The sequence below is a fragment of the Etheostoma spectabile genome, chromosome 5 (genome assembly GCF_008692095.1).
Source record: "Etheostoma spectabile isolate EspeVRDwgs_2016 chromosome 5, UIUC_Espe_1.0, whole genome shotgun sequence".
NCBI lineage: Eukaryota > Metazoa > Chordata > Actinopteri > Perciformes > Percidae > Etheostoma > Etheostoma spectabile.
This window is the reverse complement of record NC_045737.1, coordinates 10,309,851-10,328,577: the sequence shown is the minus strand read 5'-3', so window position 1 is coordinate 10,328,577 and position 18,727 is coordinate 10,309,851. Positions and strand designations below refer to the sequence as shown.

Below are 18,727 nucleotides of genomic sequence, written 5' to 3'. Positions count from 1 at the left end.
GCACTAATGTTTAACACTATTCATCATATATACAAGTGCGATTTCGTAGTTGTGATAGGGATCTATTGTGGCTATTTATAAGGTTGTTTTGGTCACAATCATGCTACCAGAGACAGTTTAGATATCACGAGTATGGAGGTACTAATACTACTAGGAGTGAGTCTGAATTGTTTTAACAGTTAAATACTTTTAGCTAACTATTTGAACTGGTTGTCAGTAGTTTTAGCTACTATTTCAACAGTTTAGTCAGTATTTTTAGACAACTATATGAGCTATTTAGTCATAGTTTAGTATTTGAACTGTTAGTCAGTAGTTTTAGCTAACGTTGCAACTGGTTAGTCAGTAGTTTTAGCTAACTATAGAGCTATTTAGTCAGTAGTTTTAGCTCCAACTATTATGACATGTTAGTCGAGTGTTTAGCTAACTATTTAAACAGTTTAGTCAGTAGTTTTAGCTAACTATATGAGCTATTTAGTCAGTAGTTTTAGCTAACTATTTGAACTGGTTAGTCAGTAGTTTTAGCTAACTATTTCAACAGTTTAGTCAGTAGTTTTAGCTAACTATATGAGCTATTTAGTCAGTAGTTTTAGCTAACTATTTCAACTCTTTAGTCAGTAGTTTAGCTTAAAGATATGAGCTATTTAGTCAGTAGTCTTAGCTAACTATTTAAAGTGTTAGTCATAGTTTTAGCAACTTAGAAACAGTTTAGTCAGTAGTTTGCTAACTATGTGAACTTGTTAGTCGTAGTTTTAGCTAACTATTTTAACAGTTTCCAGTCAGTCAGTTTTAGCTAACTAGGTGAACTGTTAGCTCAGTAGTTTTAGCTAACTATGTAAACTGTTTAGTCAGTAGTTTTAGCTAACTATTAGAACTTAGTCAGTGTTTTTAGCTAACTAGTGATGTTATCAACTGAGTTTTAGTCGTAGTTTTAGCTAACTATGTTGAACAGTTAACTGTTGAAATAGTTAGCTAAAACTACTGACTAACCAGTTCAAATAGTTAGCTAAAAGTATTTAACTGTTAAAACATTCAGCTTCACTCCTAGTAGTATTAGTACCTCCATACTCTGTGATATCTAAACTGTCTCTGGTAGCATGATTGTTGACCAAAACAACCTTAAATAGCCACAATATATCCACTATAACAATAACAATATCCACTTGTATAATATGATGAATAGTGTTAACATTAGGAACAAACACTGGGAATGGAAGAAGAGGCTGTAGGGGAACCTCAGACTAACAAGGTTGGGAACCACTGGGGCCCTATTTAATACTATTTTATTACAATAATGACTGTAGAAGATGATATAAAACACTGTTTATATATTAAACTACCCATTTAAATACTTGAGAGGACTCTCAGCTCAGCACCCAACATACCACGCTCATTCTGTGAAGTCTCAACAGGAAGTTATTTGCTTTCTGTGAACATGTTTTCTTTCAAATCATAATCTCCTTTCACCGAGGACAGTTTGCTTTCGCTTTTAACCCTCGTGCTGTCTTCCCGTCAAAATAGAAAATCAACACTTTTGTTGACACTTTATATCAATGTTTTTTACTTTTTCTCATGTTTTTGTCCCTTTTTTCAACACTTTTGATGCTTTTTTCAACGTTTGTCCATGTTGTGACATGTTCAACACTACGTAACACTAACTTAACTTTAGTTTTACAGTTATTTTTTGAATTTATGGTCAATAAACCTCATTTATAGGAAATTATACCTAATGTTTGAGTTAGAAAAGCAGAAATTAGGAATTATTGAGACTAAAATTAAAGGAATGGATGTTGATGATAATCACAGACTGGAATATGTCAACTTTTACTCAACACTATTTCAAAAACACTTCCATTTTTTTCTCCAATTGCAATAAAAATTGAATAAGACGTCCCAAAATTAATGAAAGTAGAGATTTGCACTTGCCAAAGAGCGTTGTGTGGAATCAATCATGTTATTTTGGGTAGTTAAAAAGAACATTGGTATAGGACAACGGTTCAATTTGACCCAAAGACAACATAAGGGTTAATTGTTCTCAGTATCTGTTTTACAACTGGAAAGTTTCCAAATGATATAAACCAATAAGAAGGGTCTTATCTTTATGTGTGACTTTGCCTCTTAGGTGTGTGCTCATCCAGTAATCATTATTATCTTTATGTACATTGCAACCATTGCACAGCCCATGCGCTGCTCTTGCATAAAAGCATCTGTGGGACTAGTTTTGTTTTTATGTACATGACGTAGAGTCATGTCATATTCTCAAGAACGGCCTTCCTCCGACAACTTCCAGTCATCACAACAACAACCAGTAACCACAATATTTAACGCAGATCTCTTCTCTATTCAGTGGATCAGCACCTCCCAACCTTTTTGGTTTAAATTGGATATTGTTACTTTTTCATACAACTTAACTGTCAATATTTAGGTTGGTTTGGTCATCAATTGTACTACTACTACTTGGGAGTGAAGGCTTCAACTGTTCAGTCAGTAGTTTTAACTATTTCAGCCGCTTGTACATTCGTTTTAGCTATTTATTTCTACCATTTATATTACATATTCATCCTTTTTGCTACCTCTTCAAAAACCCTGTGTTCAGGTGTTACAGCCGATTTATTCTTTAAATTAAATCATAATTTCTATTTTCTTCTCTCTGAACTTTTCTCCCTACCCACCCTCCAACTACTACCCCCAGGTTTGTTTTAGTTTCTTTTAGTACATAGCATTTATTTATTCTTTGGTATGATTAATGTGGACTATATATATTATTGTATGTTGTGTTTGAATGTGCCTGAAGTTCCCTCACAGGGAAAATAAAGTTCTTTTGATTAGATTTGAAATTAGTTTCTTCACAATATCGCCAAGTTCCCAATTAGCAGAGCTAATGGAGCTGTAAGAGTCTTATTCGGAGTGGATGGATCTGTGACGTCCTGCAGTCTGAGGTCCAGCCCAGGGTCGGCCGGGGGGGGGGGGGGGAGGGGAGGGCCCTGACTTCGGTTCACCATAGCGCCGTCAGTGAGCTCTGCACTCAACCATTTCACAGCGCTCCTTCTCCCGGATTCCTCTTAAGCCTCCCCGAGCATCTGTGTGCTTTATTCTCAACTGTCAACAGATCCATTTGAACCCATTTCAATGAAACAGAAGAACGCTGTCGTGTCCATCACCGGTCGAAACAAGGAAAAAGTAAAAAGTTTAAAAAAAAAAAAAAAAAAAGAAAAAGTTAAAAAAAAAAAAAAAAAAACAGAAAAAAAAAAAAAAAAAAAAAAAAAAAAAGTTAAAAAAAAAAAAAAAAAAAAAAAAAAAAAAAAAAAAAAAAAAAAAAAAAAAAGTAAAAAAAAAAAAAAAAAAAAAAAAAGTTAAAAAAAAAAAAGTTAAAAAAGTAAAAAAAAACAGAAAACAAAAAAAAGTACAAAAAAAAAAAAAAAAAAAAAGTAACAAAAAAAAAAAAAAAAAAAAAAAAAAAAAAAAAAAAAAAAAAAAATAAAAAAAAAAAAAAGTTTAAAAAAAAACAAGTTAAAAAAAAAAAAAAAAAACAAAAAAAAAAAAAAAAAAAAAAAAAAAAAAAAAAAAAAAAAAAAAGTTAAAAAAAAAAAAAAAAAAAATAAAAAAAAAAAGTAAAAAAAAAAAAAAAAAAAAAAAAAAAAAAAAAAGGTAAAAAAAAAAAAAAAAAAGAAAAAAAAAAAGTTAAAAAAAAAAAAAAAAAAGAAAAAAAAGTTAAAGGGGGGGGGGGGGGGGGGGACCTTTCTGAATGAGCCGAGGCGGTTGGTTGCAGCCAGTGGAGGTGAGCCCTGGGTTTTTGATGAAGCTGCTGCAGAAGAATCGGGAGCACACATTAATGGAAAGAGATGTTATTTAGACCAGATCCTGAGGACATTCGACACTAGGGAATAAACATGAAATGTTCAAAATGTTCAAAATGGTGCTCTCAACCCTCATGGCAGACTGAGTTATAGCAGCTTGGTGCCCGCTGGATAATAATCAGATAGGACATGTTATTCTGAAATGGGTCCTGGGCTGGCTCGCCAAGAATAGCACGGAAAAAAAAAACAAGTTCGGAGCAAAAACATTCAGTTCTAAAAATATGGAATGAGAAATGATTTGGTTTTGGAAAATATTTGTCAGTAAAAAGGAAAAGAACATAAACTTTTATAATAAATATATTAAAAAAACTGTTAATAACAATTTGGAGTTTTAAACAGGACAACTTGACTCTGTTGAGCTCTTTCTAAAGTTTAAAGTTCAACTGGGTAGTTGTAGTTCAACTGGGTAGTTGTAGTTCAACTGCATAGTTCAACTGTATAGTTGTAGTTCAACTGTATAGTTGTAGTTCAACAAGGTAGTTGTAGTTCAACTGTATAGTTGTAGTTCAACTGTATAGTTGTAGCTCAACTGTATAGTTGTAGTTCAACAGGGTAGTTGTAGTTCAACAGGGTAGTTGTAGTCAAACAGGGTAGTGTAGTTTCAACATGTAAGTTGTAGTTCAAACAGGGTTGTTGTAGGTTTACAGGGGGTAGTGTAGTTCAACTGTAGGTTGTAGGTCACAACGTAGGTGAGTTGTAGCTCAATTGTATAGTTGTAGTTCAACTGTATAGTTGTAGTTCAACAGGGGAGTGTATATCAACTGTATAGTGTGTAGTTCAACTGTATAGTTGTAGTTCAACAGGTAGTTGTAGTCAAACAGGGTAGTTGTGCTAGTTCAACAGGGTAGTGTAGTTCAACAGGGTAGTTGTAGTTCAACGTAGGGTAGTTGTAGTCAACAGGGTAGTTAGTGCATGATAGTTGTAGTCAACTGTATAGTTGTAGTTAAACATGGTGTTGTAGTTCAAAAGGGTGTTGAGGTCAACAGGGTAGAGTAGTCTCAACAGGGTTAGTTGTAGTTCAAACAGGTAGTTGTAGTAACAGGGTAGTGTTGAGTTCAAAAGGGTAGTGTAGTTAAAATGTTGTAGTCAGCGGTATAGTTGTAGTTCCAGCTGTAAGTGTAGTTCAGCTGTACAGGGTGGGGGGGGGGGGATTATGTAGGACAAGGGGTCAGTGAGGCCTCGGGAGGCAACCAGCAGAGACGCTGGCTTCGTACCGTAGGGGATCCGGGAGGAATTTGTTCCTTTCTTTTGGTTTTTGGTTTTTACTCAGTACCAGATGGGATTTGTAATGTAGCCAAATTCACTACCGGTACTTCACTCAAAATGTAAACAAGTACAATTCTATTTACCAGTTTTAAAAACTACTTGAAAAATACAAAATACACAACAAAACTACTCAATAATGTGAGTAAATTAATTTTGTTACTTTCCACCTGTGGAAATATGTGTATAAATATATTGAAATACAGCAGATATTTATTTTAAATACTAGACTATTGTATCTAAAATACTGTGAACCTCACTTGCCGTGTTATGAGACTTCTAGTTTCATATGCTTCTGTAGGAACAGGTTTCTCTCCATCTGTATGTAACCTCATCCCATTAATGCACGTTACTAACTCAACTTCTTCCCTTTCCCGGAGTCTTGTGCTCTCTCGCCCTCTCCCCTCCTCTCTCTCTTCCCCCCCTCTCCCTCCTCTCTCTCTCCCCCCTCTCCCTCCTCTCTCTCCCCCTCTCCCTCCTCTCTCTCTCCCCCTCTTCCCTCCCCTCTCTCTCCCCCTCTCCTCTCTCTCTCCCCCTCTCCTCTCTCTCCTCCCTCCCCTCCTCTCTACTCCCCCCCATCGCTTCCTGCAGGTGTTTCTGGCTCTGGATCTGTGGTTGGAGTCACCTGCTGCCTCCATCTTCCTGTTCCACACCCTCTGCTACAATTCCTCCATGCTCCTCTCTGTCTCTCTCTCTCTCTCGCTCTACCCCCACTGGTTGAGGCAGATGCCCCCCCCCACCTGAGCGATGGTTCTTCTCCCCAGTTTCTCGCCTCTTAAGAATTTTTTCCTTGCCTCTGTGTCCTAGTGCTTGCTCTTGGTGGGAACTGTGTGGTTTCTGTAAATAGCATCCCAGAGTGTGGTCTCTCTTTATGGAAAGCGCAGTGAGATAACGGTTGTTGTGATTTGGCGCTATATAAGTAAAATTGAAATTAATTGAAAACCCCTTTGTGCATCACAGGAAAACTAACACGATCGACAGTGTGAGAAGCACAAAGAAACCCTGAAGTCAGAAGTTGTCACATCTTGAACATTTAATTTGGATGAACAGATTGGACACAATCTAAATGACGAATGTCCCTGATAAACGGTAAACTGGAGGGATGAGGGCCTCAGGGAGAAACGTCCCACGGCTGTCCCCTGGGATCCTCATCTCCAGCAAACTACAACTGCCTCTCCATGAAGAGGCTGCCAAGTACAGGAAAGATCACCAATGATAGGGAGGGGAATAAAGACAACAGCTTTCATAGTTAAATTAAAATAAATTAGGCAAGATAGTCACTGCAATAGCAGGAAGCCAATGTAACATGATGCCTGTTAGGAAGTATATTAATAAGAATATGTATTAGCTAATTCTCATTAGAACTACGTTAAAAGCCCTATTTCACACGGGATGCGCAAAGTCTGTATTTTACTCAAATGTACTGACATTATCCCTCAGATACAATGTCGAAACTTTCATTAATAATTGCCAACGCAGCCAATACAACTCTGGATCACAGAGACGGGACTGAAAAAAAAAATTAAATAAAATCACAACACCACCTTGGTGTTTGGAGAAATGTACTCGGTTATTTGCGGTGGAATTGTCAGAGTCACACGGGATTAATATGACAGACAACCTCCACAAATTATTACAATTTACTAGAGGTCCCTCCCGTGCGAATAGGGCTTCAGGAGACCAATTGCGACTGTCTTATGTTACTACTTGTGTGCCATGGGCCTTTAAAGGTACAATGCTTAAAGCATCCCAAATAAAATCCTAATGAATGGACTACAAACCCTTTTACTCCAGTTCTGCTGCCTTATTAGCTGGAACATCACTCCATAAACCTCCATCAGAGAAACTGTGGGTGCTCAATTTCAATTTCATAATGTGAGGATTTACACATTCAACGGAAGAAAACAGACAACACAACAAGAGCTCATCTGCACTGAGACTCCTGTAGTGACCACATGTGTCGATACAAGTCTTAATGTAAAACACAAAGTTGAAAATACGTTAAAACATTTTTTTTTTTCCTCTTGGAAAAAGCCCATAAAAATATCTCAAATGTAACAAAATCTGGCGTTGTGCCCTAAATCATGGACACACGCCAGTCATGCAGAACCCCAACTCAGTCACAAGTTTTAGCTTTAAAACAAACTAGTTCTTCTCTACAGTATCTCTCTTCTATATCCCAGGTATAATCAGCTCTGTAACGTTACCACAGTGTGATACAAACATGACAGTCAAATGACAATGAAAAAGTTGAAACTACCAAACAAACACAGTAACTCGATGATATATAACAATACAAGTTTTCCCCTCACAAGACAACAAAGAAGACAAAGCTCCTTTTCTGTGTGCACCTTCTTCTCGTTCTAATGCGAGCAGAGCTTCAGTCGAGCTAGTCCCACAAAGGGCAGCGGACTCCGAACGACCCGTAACAGCGACGCAAACTGATCGTGCCTGGCTAAGGCAGTGACCGGGGGAGCCAGATGGAGGACTGTTGACATCAGAAAGGAGTCCAGTCAAGGAGCTCCAGTAGAGAGAGAGAGAGAGAGAGAGAGAGAGAGAGAGAGAGAGAGAGAGAGAGAGAGAGAGAGAGAGAGAGAGAGAGGCCGACTGTCTGTTAGAGTCCCAGGTGCCCAGGTGGGTCACTGAGCCGGTCCGCCCCCACACGGGGACCTTCAGGAGCGACTGCGGTCCTCTGGGGTGCCCACCAGCATTTTACTGTACAGCTTCTGTTGCTCTTCTTTAAAGGTATCTTTTACTTTTCCTCGCTTCAATCCTCCGTCCCTACAAACGGGAAAGTGGGAAATTAGTGACAACGACAAATGAAGTAGCAGACCATTATGCAGTTCACAGCTTCTTAGCTGACTAGGTACGACAGAGCAATGAAATGCAGACTCAATACCAGGGCTGAAGGATTTGGGGTAAAAGTCTAATTGCTAATTGCTTTCAAAGTTAAGCCAAGTTCAATATTGACTGTGTAAGAGATGGAACACGCCATCATAACGTCTATCTTCTTCAGGCCTCCAGACTAACTTTTTGTCTTGGTTGCACGGGTGCGCCTAACTTTTTTAATGAAGTGCACCAACACAAAATCTAAATGCACCCAAATCTTTCCTCGTGTCGCCGTTAACGCCACAATTTCAAGGTTAAGTTTTTATCACCCTCCATATACATTCATACATATTTCATAAATGATTTTAAACAACAATAAGGTGTAGGTAAATACTTTTTTTTATTTGAAGCACAATTATACTGTATGTATATAAAAAATAAATGCTACTGTTTCAAAGTGCTTCCCTGAACTGAGACTCAGAGTTTTATAGCTGGTCCCCCCCTTGCTATCGCATGCCCCTCCGATGGCCAACACCTGTAATTTGACCTTCTTCCCCGTTGGCCTTGGCTAAACCAGCTTGCCACACTCCCTAGCACCAAAATCCCCCCCCCCCCCCCCCCCCCCCCCCCCCCCCCCCCCCCCCCGCTCAGGCACATGCATTTCATAGCGTCCTCCCCTCCCCCTTCCACTGTGCACGAGCTGCAGATAAGTTTCCGCCCCTTCACCCTTCTTCACACGCGCTCCATTGTGCACAGCGCTCCCTTTGTGGGGGGAGGGGCTTAGGAGAGCGTTTTGGGCTTTAATGGAAAGGGGGGAGGGACTGAGAAGTCCTGGATCTTCACAATCCTACCTACAGCACCTTTAAGCGCTATCTTACCACAGGAGGTCGACCAGTCCGCCTTGCCTGGCTATTGCAGCCTTCACACGATTGGCAAACTGTACGGCGTCTTCATCCGCCTGTTGGAGAAGATCAGCATAAACACAGGCACAACAAATCATTTACAGCACAGTTATTATCAGATAAAAAAGCAATTCTCATTGAATCAGCAAGTGCTGAATGCAGACCCCATAGGAAGGGCGCTGGGTTTTGAAAGAAAATTAAACAAGTCCATGTTATTGTTTTATCAGAATTGAAATACAATTTAAAAAAAAAAATTATAAAAAATTAAAATCATTTATTTATGAAATCTATTTGTGTCAAAATGACACATAAACTTCTTTTCGTATTCTATTTTGCCTGGAAACGCTTCAAACACGCTTGCGTGTCACGTGAAGAACAGGCGTGTGTGCAGGAGCCCCAAATCAGTGGATACATTTTTTTAGAGCGTCACAACTCTTAGACTTTGATCCATTCGGTCGGATGACATTTGGAAAGTCTAAAAGACACAATCAAGTTAGCGGAGCGCGTAACAGGAAGTAGCTGGCTCGGCCAGCGGCGGTCTGTCCTGCAGCTCCTCTATGAGCCTCACAGTGACAAAGCAGCGGCGATCATCTGGGTCGTTTTTGGCTCTCGTGCCACTGAGCAACTCTCATAGGGATGAACGGGGCTCCGCCTCCAACGCTGTGTCCAGGTGTTATCGTACGTCCATGGTTAAATGCAGCATTGTCTATATAGATGATGTTTAATTTCCGGGATTGCTCCACCAGTTTTCCCTCATTTTGGCCAGATGTCCTTTACCTTCCGGTTTCTTTGAGTAATTTTTGACTCCTGTGGATTCATGAGGACTATGGTTACCTGGTCCTCAGATCTCTGCAGGGTAAATCCAGACCGCTAGCTAGACTATCTGTCCAATCTGAGGACTATGGTTACCTGGTCCTCAGGTCTCTGCAGGGTAAATCCAGACCGCTAGCTAGACTATCTGTCCAATCTGAGTTTTGGGTTGACAACTAAAATAACTTTTGAACATACACATGTTCCACCAAAACAAGTTCTTTACCGAGGTTCTTTGCAGCGGCCCCGTGGCTCCGTCCGGCACTTAGCCCCGCCCAACACGATTGTGATTGGTTTAAAGAAATGCCGATAAACCAGAGCATGAGAGACTAAATTAGTCCTGCTTATATGTTGAAGACAGTAATGTGTTATCGATGGAGTCTCACCTCTCTGGACATGGGGGGAAGGTACCACACGCTGCAGACGATGGCCCAGCTGCTCATCATGCGTAACAGGTAGTTGACCATCCCAAACTTGCTGCTGTTCCAGAAGGCGTCTCCAAATCGTGGGTCATACTGCAAGGACCAAACACACCAGAATGAATCATCAGTACATGTATAGACACAATCACAGTGTCGGTTAAGGATAACCTCGGGGTAGGACGCTCCTGCGGCCCGTACATACATACAAATGTACAAATGCATATTTGTTGCTTTCATGCGTCAGCTCTTTGACTAACGTTGGCTTGGAGAACTTAAGTAACTGACAGTTTCTGCAAGTTTCAACAAGTCAACAATTCAAGACTTTTAAAAGACCTTTTTAAGATCTATATGAATGGAATTTCAAGACCAATATAATGACATAAACGTACAATGAAACGCAAAAGTGTCCCAAAGTATTTACAAAGTAAATAAAATGATTAAACTTGAATAAAAGCGACAGAGTAATACTGATTTACAGTAAATTATATTTGGAAGAGCGAAAGAAAGAACAAAAATACACATTTCAACAAGCGTTAGGAGCGTTACATGAACGTAGGAAAACTTAGGACCCGTTTACAGTTATTTAAGACCTAGAACACAGTAGGGATTTAAGACATTTTAAGGTCTAAAATTTAGATTTTTAAAAAACTTTTTTTTAGCCTTTTTACAACCCGCAGAAATGGTTTTATTTCAGTTTGATTCGCATTGAGAGATGATCTTATGGAAAGTTCACCATGCCAATCGCTATGTAGGTTGAAAGGTATGTGATGATGATGATGATGTGTGTGTGTGTGTGTGTGTGTGTGTGTGTGTGTGTGTGTGTGTGTGTGTGTGTGTGTGTGTGTGTGTGTGTGTGTGTGTGTAAGCACATGTAAAAGAGACCACAGAAACTCCTCCGGGTTTAACTTGATATCTTTTCTTTAAACGTTACAATTTAAGACAATTTCACTCAACTATCGTTTGACTACCCAGAAGTGACTTTGGTGTTAGCGTTCACTGTTTAAAGAAATGTTAACGAATAAAGTTACATGCAGCAGATCATGCATCTCACAGGAGGAGGAGGACACACTCACCTTTATGGCCACAGGGTAGACTGTGGCACCAATGTCGAAACTGCCTTTCTTAAACATCATGACTGACGTGTTGTTAATGCAGGTACCTGGGGATTTAGAGTATTCATACACAAATACATATTTAAGTTTTTTTTGGAAAACTAGATGACTGAAACGACTAAACGGTTTAGGTCCAAAATACATTTCTGATCTGCTACTGCACTATGACCCCCCCAGACCTCTCAGGTCATCTGGGACAGGTCTACTTTCTGTCCCCAGAGTCAGAACTAAACAGGGTGAAGCAGCTTTCAGTTTCTATGCTCCTCATATCTGGAATAAACTCCCAGAAACCTGCAGATCCGCTGCTACTCTCAGTTCTTTTAAATCAAGGCTGAAGACCTTTCTTTTTGATGCTGCCTTTCTTTAAATGAATGCTCATTTCTTTAAATATCTTATGCTGCACTGTAACTTTTATTCTTGTGTTTCATGTGTCTATTTTTTAACTGTCTATTCGTGTGTTTTACCGGTTTTTAATGCTTATGATTTTTAACTGTTTTTACTGTTTAACTGATTTTGTGTAAAGCACTTTGAATTGCCCTGTTGCTGAAATGTGCTCTACAGATAAAGCTGCCTTGCCTTGCCTTGAAGTTTTATTATTAAGTCTTCCTGCATCACAATGTTAAACATGCTCACCTTCTGGGAAAATGAGAATGGGCAGTTTAGTTTTATCTTCTACGTGGTCACTCAATCTGCAACACAACAAGCATGGGAGTTATTATTAAAAATCTTTTTGAGATTCTTAAAGCCCAGTTCAAACCAAAGATTTGCAACTAGACGAGTTAAAACTTGAGACTCTCTGCAAAACGCCGTCTGCAACGCTTTAGAAACGTCGAGATATTAGCTTAATACATGAAAATAAATACATGCTTGTATGGGTGTGCAGAGCCTGTAGAGTGATAAATATTAATATACCAAGTCTAAAAAACAAAAAGAAAAATATAAATATCTAGCTATATACAGTTGGGAGTACAAATATCCTTATTCAAAATACTAAATAATACTATTTAATAAGCACTACACAGGGAATAGTGAGTGAGTGCATGAGGAGGTGCTTTTGAACATCATCTCCATAGCAACAACTCTCTGTATATCCGTTTTACCTTCAGACTGTTCAGGCTGTTTTTTAGCTGCTTAAATATGAACAGGACGGTTTTATTAATGTTTTAACCATACGCCGCGCTCGTTGAGCCTCCGTCCATTTCCACCGGTCTTGTAACCGACTTGACGTGCCAACATCGCTGTGACCTGATTGGCTGTTGACTTGTCGCAAATCTTTGGTCTGAACTTGGCTTAAGACACACAATATTAATAATAATAATAATAATACATTTTATTTAAAAGCGCCTTTCTAAGCACTCAAGGTCGCTTTACAGACAATAAAAGACAGATACAGGAAACAGAAAACCGTTAAAAAAAAATAATAATAATAAAGAAATAAAATATATTATTTATATTATATTATTAATATTTAAAAAAATATTAGAAACATAAGTTTTACCCAACAGACCAAAATCAACATAAAAACTTACTTTGCAACAACTCAAACTGAATGCAACAGAATCCTAAAGACTAGGAGTGTCAAAACATACGGCCCGTGGACCAGAACCGGCCCACCAAAGGGTCCAATCAGGCCCACTGGATGACTTTGCAAAGTGTGAAAATTGCAGAGAAGTAATTCATTCTAACTCCAAATGTATGACTTTAATCTCAGAGAATATGCAAGTTCTTTTTGGTAAATGTACGACTTTAATCTTAGAAATTTAGAGTCTTTCACAGAACGTTACCCCTCTCTCCTGGGTCCATAACATTACTTTTTTTTTCTACAATGGCCTTAAAACGCAAGAAGCAACTTGCATTGGCCAACATCCAACTGAAGACACTCCGTGGCAGATAAAGTTATTGATCTTTCCGGAGTGGTTTACTGCTCTGGCCCACTTCAGATCCAAATAGGGTTATGTGGCCCATGAACTAAAATGAGTTTGACACCCCAGCTTTAGACTAAGGGCGGAAAAAAACTGTACAATAACAAAACCTGGACTAAAAACCAAAGGTTGTAATTCTACCTTTTGGCCACTAGATGTCTGTCTTTGACTTCTGAGCGTTCAAACCAAATGTGCGGGCAGGCCTTGACCATGGATCTCTGAATGACCCCCATCAAGCCACCGTGAATTTGGCCGACCTGAAAACACAAAACACAAATGTCATTTCAACAGACAAGGAGCTGCAATGGAAAGAAATTGACCCGTGTCAATGTTTTTGTAGCTTCCTGCTGAGCAGCAGTGGAGTTACCATAGCGTAGCAGCCATCGCTGGCCAGGATGATAACATCGATGGGTGAGGTGTGGTTGGCGACGCAGATGCCCCCGTTCTTGGGTTTATTTTCACTGAAAAAGTGGAAACAGGAAGACTGTTACACCGTGGGTCGTGAAGACACTTAATGGAGGATGTAATACCAGGAACTGAAACCATGTTGATTGTCAAAATACACTTTTAGTGCAAGATAATAATAAAAAAAAGCAGTCAAGAGACAAAAGTTATTCTTCTAACGTTGGGTATGCTTTGCATCCCCTAGTCTTCTTGGGGGAAACAAAGCGATGGTGGATACATTTAAAGGTTTGACCCGCAGAGCATTCAGGATCCGAACCAACTCCAGATTCTTAAAGATAGAGTTGCATTCTTAAATAGAGACACAGAGAGAGAGAGAAAGAGAGAGAGCTACACTTCCTCTCTTGTTACTATTTTTAGCCCCAGAGTAGAGAGGAACACGTGTAACAGGCCAGACATTGATGGCAGACATTCGGAAGGACGCAAGAAATGATACAGATCCTTGAGCAAATAAATAACCACAGATCTGATAATATTAGTCATATTTTGTGAGTTTTCATTTGTTTTACATTAACAGATTACACTGTTAACAGGTTGTCTGTTGACCGTGTGTTCAAATTATGCTCATTTTCAGGTTCATAACTGTGTTTAGAGGTTATATTATATGGTTTTGTTTTCAAAGAACACAATTTTTTGTTGTACAACACATTGCTACAGCAGCTCCTCTTTTCCCCCTGTGTGTTGAGCTCTCCGTTTTAGCTCCAGAGTGAGACATCTCACTTCTGTTCCATCTATGTTGGAGGTTACACATGCACAGTACCTGGGTAAGGACTACTAGCCATTCAGGAGCAGAGTATGAGGCCCTGACAGTACCTAGGTAAGGACTACTAGCCAGTCAGAAGCTGAGTATGAGGGCCCTGACAGTACCTAGGTAAGGACTACTAGCCAGTCAGAAGCAGAGTATGGGCCCTGACCGTACCTAGGTAAGGACTACTAGCCATCAGAAGCAAGTATGAGGCCCTGACAGTACCTAGGTAAGGACTACTAGCCATTCAGGAGCAAGTAGAGCCCTGACAGTACCTAGTAAGGACTACTAGCCAGTCAGAAGCAGAGTATGAGGGCCCTCACAGGTCCTAGGTAAGGACTACTAGCCAGTCAGGAGCAGAGTATGAGGCCCTCACAGGTCCTAGTAAGGACTACTAGCCAGTCAGGAGCAGAGTATGAGGCCCTGACCGTACCTAGGTAAGGACTACTAGCCAGTCAGAAGCAGAGTATGAGGCCCTGACAGTACCTGGTAAGGACTACTAGCCATCAGAGCAGAGTATGAGGCCCTGACAGTACCTAGGTAAGGACTACTAGCCAGTCAGAAGCAGAGTATGAGGGCCCTCACAGGTCCTAGGTAAGGACTACTAGCCAGTCAGGAGCAGAGTATGAGGGCCCTCACAGGTCCTAGGTAAGGACTCTATCCATCAGGAGCAGAGTATGAGGCCCTGCCGTACCTAGGTAAGGACTACTAGCCAGTCAGAAGCAGAGTATGAGGCCCTGACAGTACCTAGGTAGGACTACTAGCCATCAGAAGAGAGTATGAGGTCTTGACAGTACCTGGGTAGGACTACTAGCCAGTCAGAAGCAAGTATGAGGGCCCTGACAGTACCTAGGTAAGGACTACAGCCAGTCAGAAGCAGAGTATGAGGTCCGTACAGTACCTGGGTAAGGACTACTAGCCAGTCAGAAGCAGAGTATGAGGTCCTGACAGTACCTGGGTAAGGACTACTAGCCAGTCAGTGGAAGATGATAAGTCCCTTTGGGGGGTACTTAGGGTTTTATTACTTTATAGTAAAAAAGACAAAAAGATACATAACAAGAAAGCAAAAAAGCCCAAAATCACAAGATGAGCCCATAAATGTTTGCCTTTGCCATTCAGTAAACAACTAGAACCAACTAGAAAACATCCACATTGAACAAGCTGACTTTGCCACAATGAGCAATCTCACTAACTAACAATGTCCCTCAATCTTCAACTTAAATGTCGTTTCAAAAGTTTAATTTCAAATTCAGTCAAGCCTGCGCCGCGGTTAACCAAACATAACACCAGCTGTTTCGACTACAGTTGATAAATACAATACATGAAGCATCAACTTCCTCCTCCACATCCTCCTGCACGTGCCTATATGCTATATATTATATATATATATATATATATATATATATATATATAAAAAAAGAAACACGTACTGCTTTACATTCTGCTCAGATTCATACTCTAGATTAGATTCATACTCTGCTAGATTTGCACAAAATGTCCAAAAAAGCTTAACTCACAAGCAACAATATCCTCACTAGCAACATCCCTTCGATAATAACGCTGGTGCACTATGTTGAACCCATTAGAGAACGGCCGGCAGCCGCGGGAGGTCACATGATCCTGTTTAAATCGATCTAAAATAAAAACCACAACAGCTAGAGCGTTCATTTTTTTGCAGCATAAAGATAAAGCTTCTGTCTTTCGCAGCTCGTAACGGCGCTCTCATGTTACGTGACGCCTGTGGGACACTGTCTTACTGCAGATGAAACTGTCAAAGAGCATTTAGACTGCTCGTGAAAACGAGCATATCTCATTTGCATATTTGTAATAACTTCTGCCGTGTTAAGAAGCACTTAGTTCATGTTTCTACATTCAGAAATCTTTTGGATAAATATGTTGTGTGTGCTCATAAAGTGAAATTGGATGAAAACAGGTTTAAGGATAGTGAAACGTGTGCTTGCAGATTAGCAACGTGAAATCAGCAGCTCCAAGCGTTGTTTTTTTTTTTATTTACAAAATGACTGGAGCTTGATTGACTTCCCCTTACTGACGAGGGCTTTGTGTTTTACAGAGGCTCGACTCTGCTGCATGAACATGAATGTAGACAGTCTGAGCCTAGCTTCAGGCAGCCTCCCTTTCACTCTCTAACACACACACACACACACACACACACACACACACACACACACACACACACACACACACACCACACACAACACACACACACACACACCACACACACAAAACAAGAGCTGACACACCCACGTTTCTGTCATTATGTCGTCTTGCGTAGACCCCTTTCCCTGCAAGGCAAGAGGCCTGCAGAGAATTATGTTTTAGAAGAAGAAGAATGGGACCAGGTGAACAGGACAAGTAACATTTGAAGGTAGTTTCTGATTAAATGTCATGGCATTTGGACAAGTTATGAGTTGCAACATGTTTTGTCTTGAAATTTGTAATAAAAAAAAATTTAAAAAAAGCACAAAAATTGTTTTACCAAAAGCATAACACTCTATAAAGGTCAAACCATTCCCATTTGTCCTTAATGTTTGTGAGCATTTTTTTGTGATGTCAATAGTTAACAATAGCAATGCTTAACTTTTATTTTGTTTAAAGGGCTTTGCAGAGCTCTAGCCATGTGCCAGAAGTGTGGATACATGTGATTAATCATTAAGTAAAACATAATTTATCTTACTCTATCTTTGTGTTGGTCCAGACAACAAAGCAACCCCGGAGTTTTTAAAACAAAACGGTGGCTGCAGTGTTTCCAAATGTCCGTTTTAGGGGATTAGAAACGGCCGAGTAGTGTGGACGTGAAGATATTTGTTTTTTAAACCAAAACGTAATACACGTAACCACTGCTCATAATTAGTATGGACGGGTTAAAAGCAGAGGAAACATACCTCATGTGTAAAACGTACTTGACAATAAAGGAAATATTATGAAATATGATATTAAGGAAACAGGTCTTGCTGCTATAAGTCTTTTATGTATTCATTGTTTTGCTTCCATTATTTCTGTAGACATAACCGTAAGTTACATGCATCAGAGCTGATTAGATTCCATGTGTTTACATGCAGTATAGAGACTGAATAACTCCCACATCCTGAACTTTATCTGACTGGGTCTGTAAACACTGTACCAGGAAGTACCCTGCTGCTGTGTTAAAGTGATTCTGTTATATCTGAGTAGTCAAACCCTGTTTGCATTGGACGTGAACAGAGCACGTCCGATGGAAGTTGGGGTCCCTTACCTGTTATGGTAGGTTATAATGGCCGTCAGAGCTCGGACACATATTCTGTAGCACATCAGATGGACTTTTTCACTCAGAAAGTTTTTTAACCTACGGGAGAAAGCATAGAACAGCATGACGTACTCTGTGTGTCGACACGGCAAACTGTTTTTATTTCTGATAAATTCAAACAGACCAGCTTGTTGTCGGTCTTACCTTCCGCTTGGCAGCAGCCCGATGACACAGGTGAGGAAGACGAGGAGGCCAACACCAGTGAAGGCGAGGGTTACCCTGAATGAGACGGACAGACAGGCAGGTTACATCTGATCCTGCAACAGGAAACTGCTTAACAAGTAGTCTCGCTATGCCAGACCTTCCGCCACAGCAATGCAGAGGAGGGTCTGGCGAGTCCACACAGCAGTCCTGAACGGGAGAAAATCATTCTATGGTTCACCTGCATTTCTTTAAACCAATCACAATCATCTTGGGCGTTGCTAAGCGCCGGACGGAGACACAGTGCCGCTGGAAAACAGCCCCGGGAAGGAACATGTGGATGTTCAAAGGTAGTTTTAGTCGTGCAACAGGACACTCAGATTGGACAGATAGTCTAGCTAGCTGTCTGGATTTACCCTGCAGAGATCTGAGGACCAGGTAACCATAGTCCTCAGAAATCTACCGGAGGTTAAAACGCCGACACAGAGGAAGGGGATGAACATCCGACCGGAAAGAGGAACATCCGGGAGAATTTCTGGCGGCAACGGAGCAATTGCGGACATGAAACGTTGTTGATATAGACTACTTTAACACTGCAATGCTCATCCTTCTCTATATTGAAGCCTCTATGTCTACAGGCTTGTGGTGATGTGCTACAGGTGCCAAAAAAATCTGTTTGGTACTGCCAACTTGTTTTGTTTTGTCATGGTTCATGTGTGCAATAAATATTACACTTTGTGAGAAAGAAATCGTGGCAGAGAATTGTGGTATCAATTCTAAGCTAAAAAAAATGTATATTCATATTTTTCCTCGAATAGTGCCGGCTTAGGAGGAAAGTGGTGATTAAACTGGCCAACGGGATGAGCCAGGGGCTGGAGAAGGTGTTGATTTAAATTGGGAGAAATATAGAATAAGAGACATGAGCACATTGCCCCCCCCATTCTCCACTCACTACACTGGC

At 40.1% G+C, this 18,727-nt stretch overlaps 1 protein-coding gene across 2 annotated transcripts in view; it reads right to left on the bottom strand.

Moving 5' to 3' along the window:
* Positions 1-6,134: 6,134 nt before the first annotated feature.
* gpat4 (glycerol-3-phosphate acyltransferase 4) overlaps positions 6,135-18,727 on the bottom strand; it is a 23,307-nt gene continuing 10,714 nt past the window's right edge. The window contains exons 5-14 of one of the 2 annotated variants that reach the window (XR_004332061.1): positions 17,770-17,844; positions 17,575-17,664; positions 13,482-13,575; positions 13,256-13,371; positions 11,826-11,881; positions 11,154-11,239; positions 10,045-10,173; positions 8,825-8,904; positions 7,720-7,898; positions 6,135-7,655 (exon numbers count right to left, since the gene is read on the bottom strand). Coding sequence is in view for 1 of the 2 variants with exons in the window: in XM_032516223.1 (XP_032372114.1) it covers positions 7,790-7,898; positions 8,825-8,904; positions 10,045-10,173; positions 11,154-11,239; positions 11,826-11,881; positions 13,256-13,371; positions 13,482-13,575; positions 17,575-17,664; positions 17,770-17,844 (835 nt within the window). In the remaining variant the exon portion in view is untranslated. Of the gene's footprint in view, positions 7,656-7,685; positions 7,899-8,824; positions 8,905-10,044; positions 10,174-11,153; positions 11,240-11,825; positions 11,882-13,255; positions 13,372-13,481; positions 13,576-17,574; positions 17,665-17,769; positions 17,845-18,727 lie in introns of those variants that run through there. The other variant, XM_032516223.1, reaches the window with a different exon arrangement.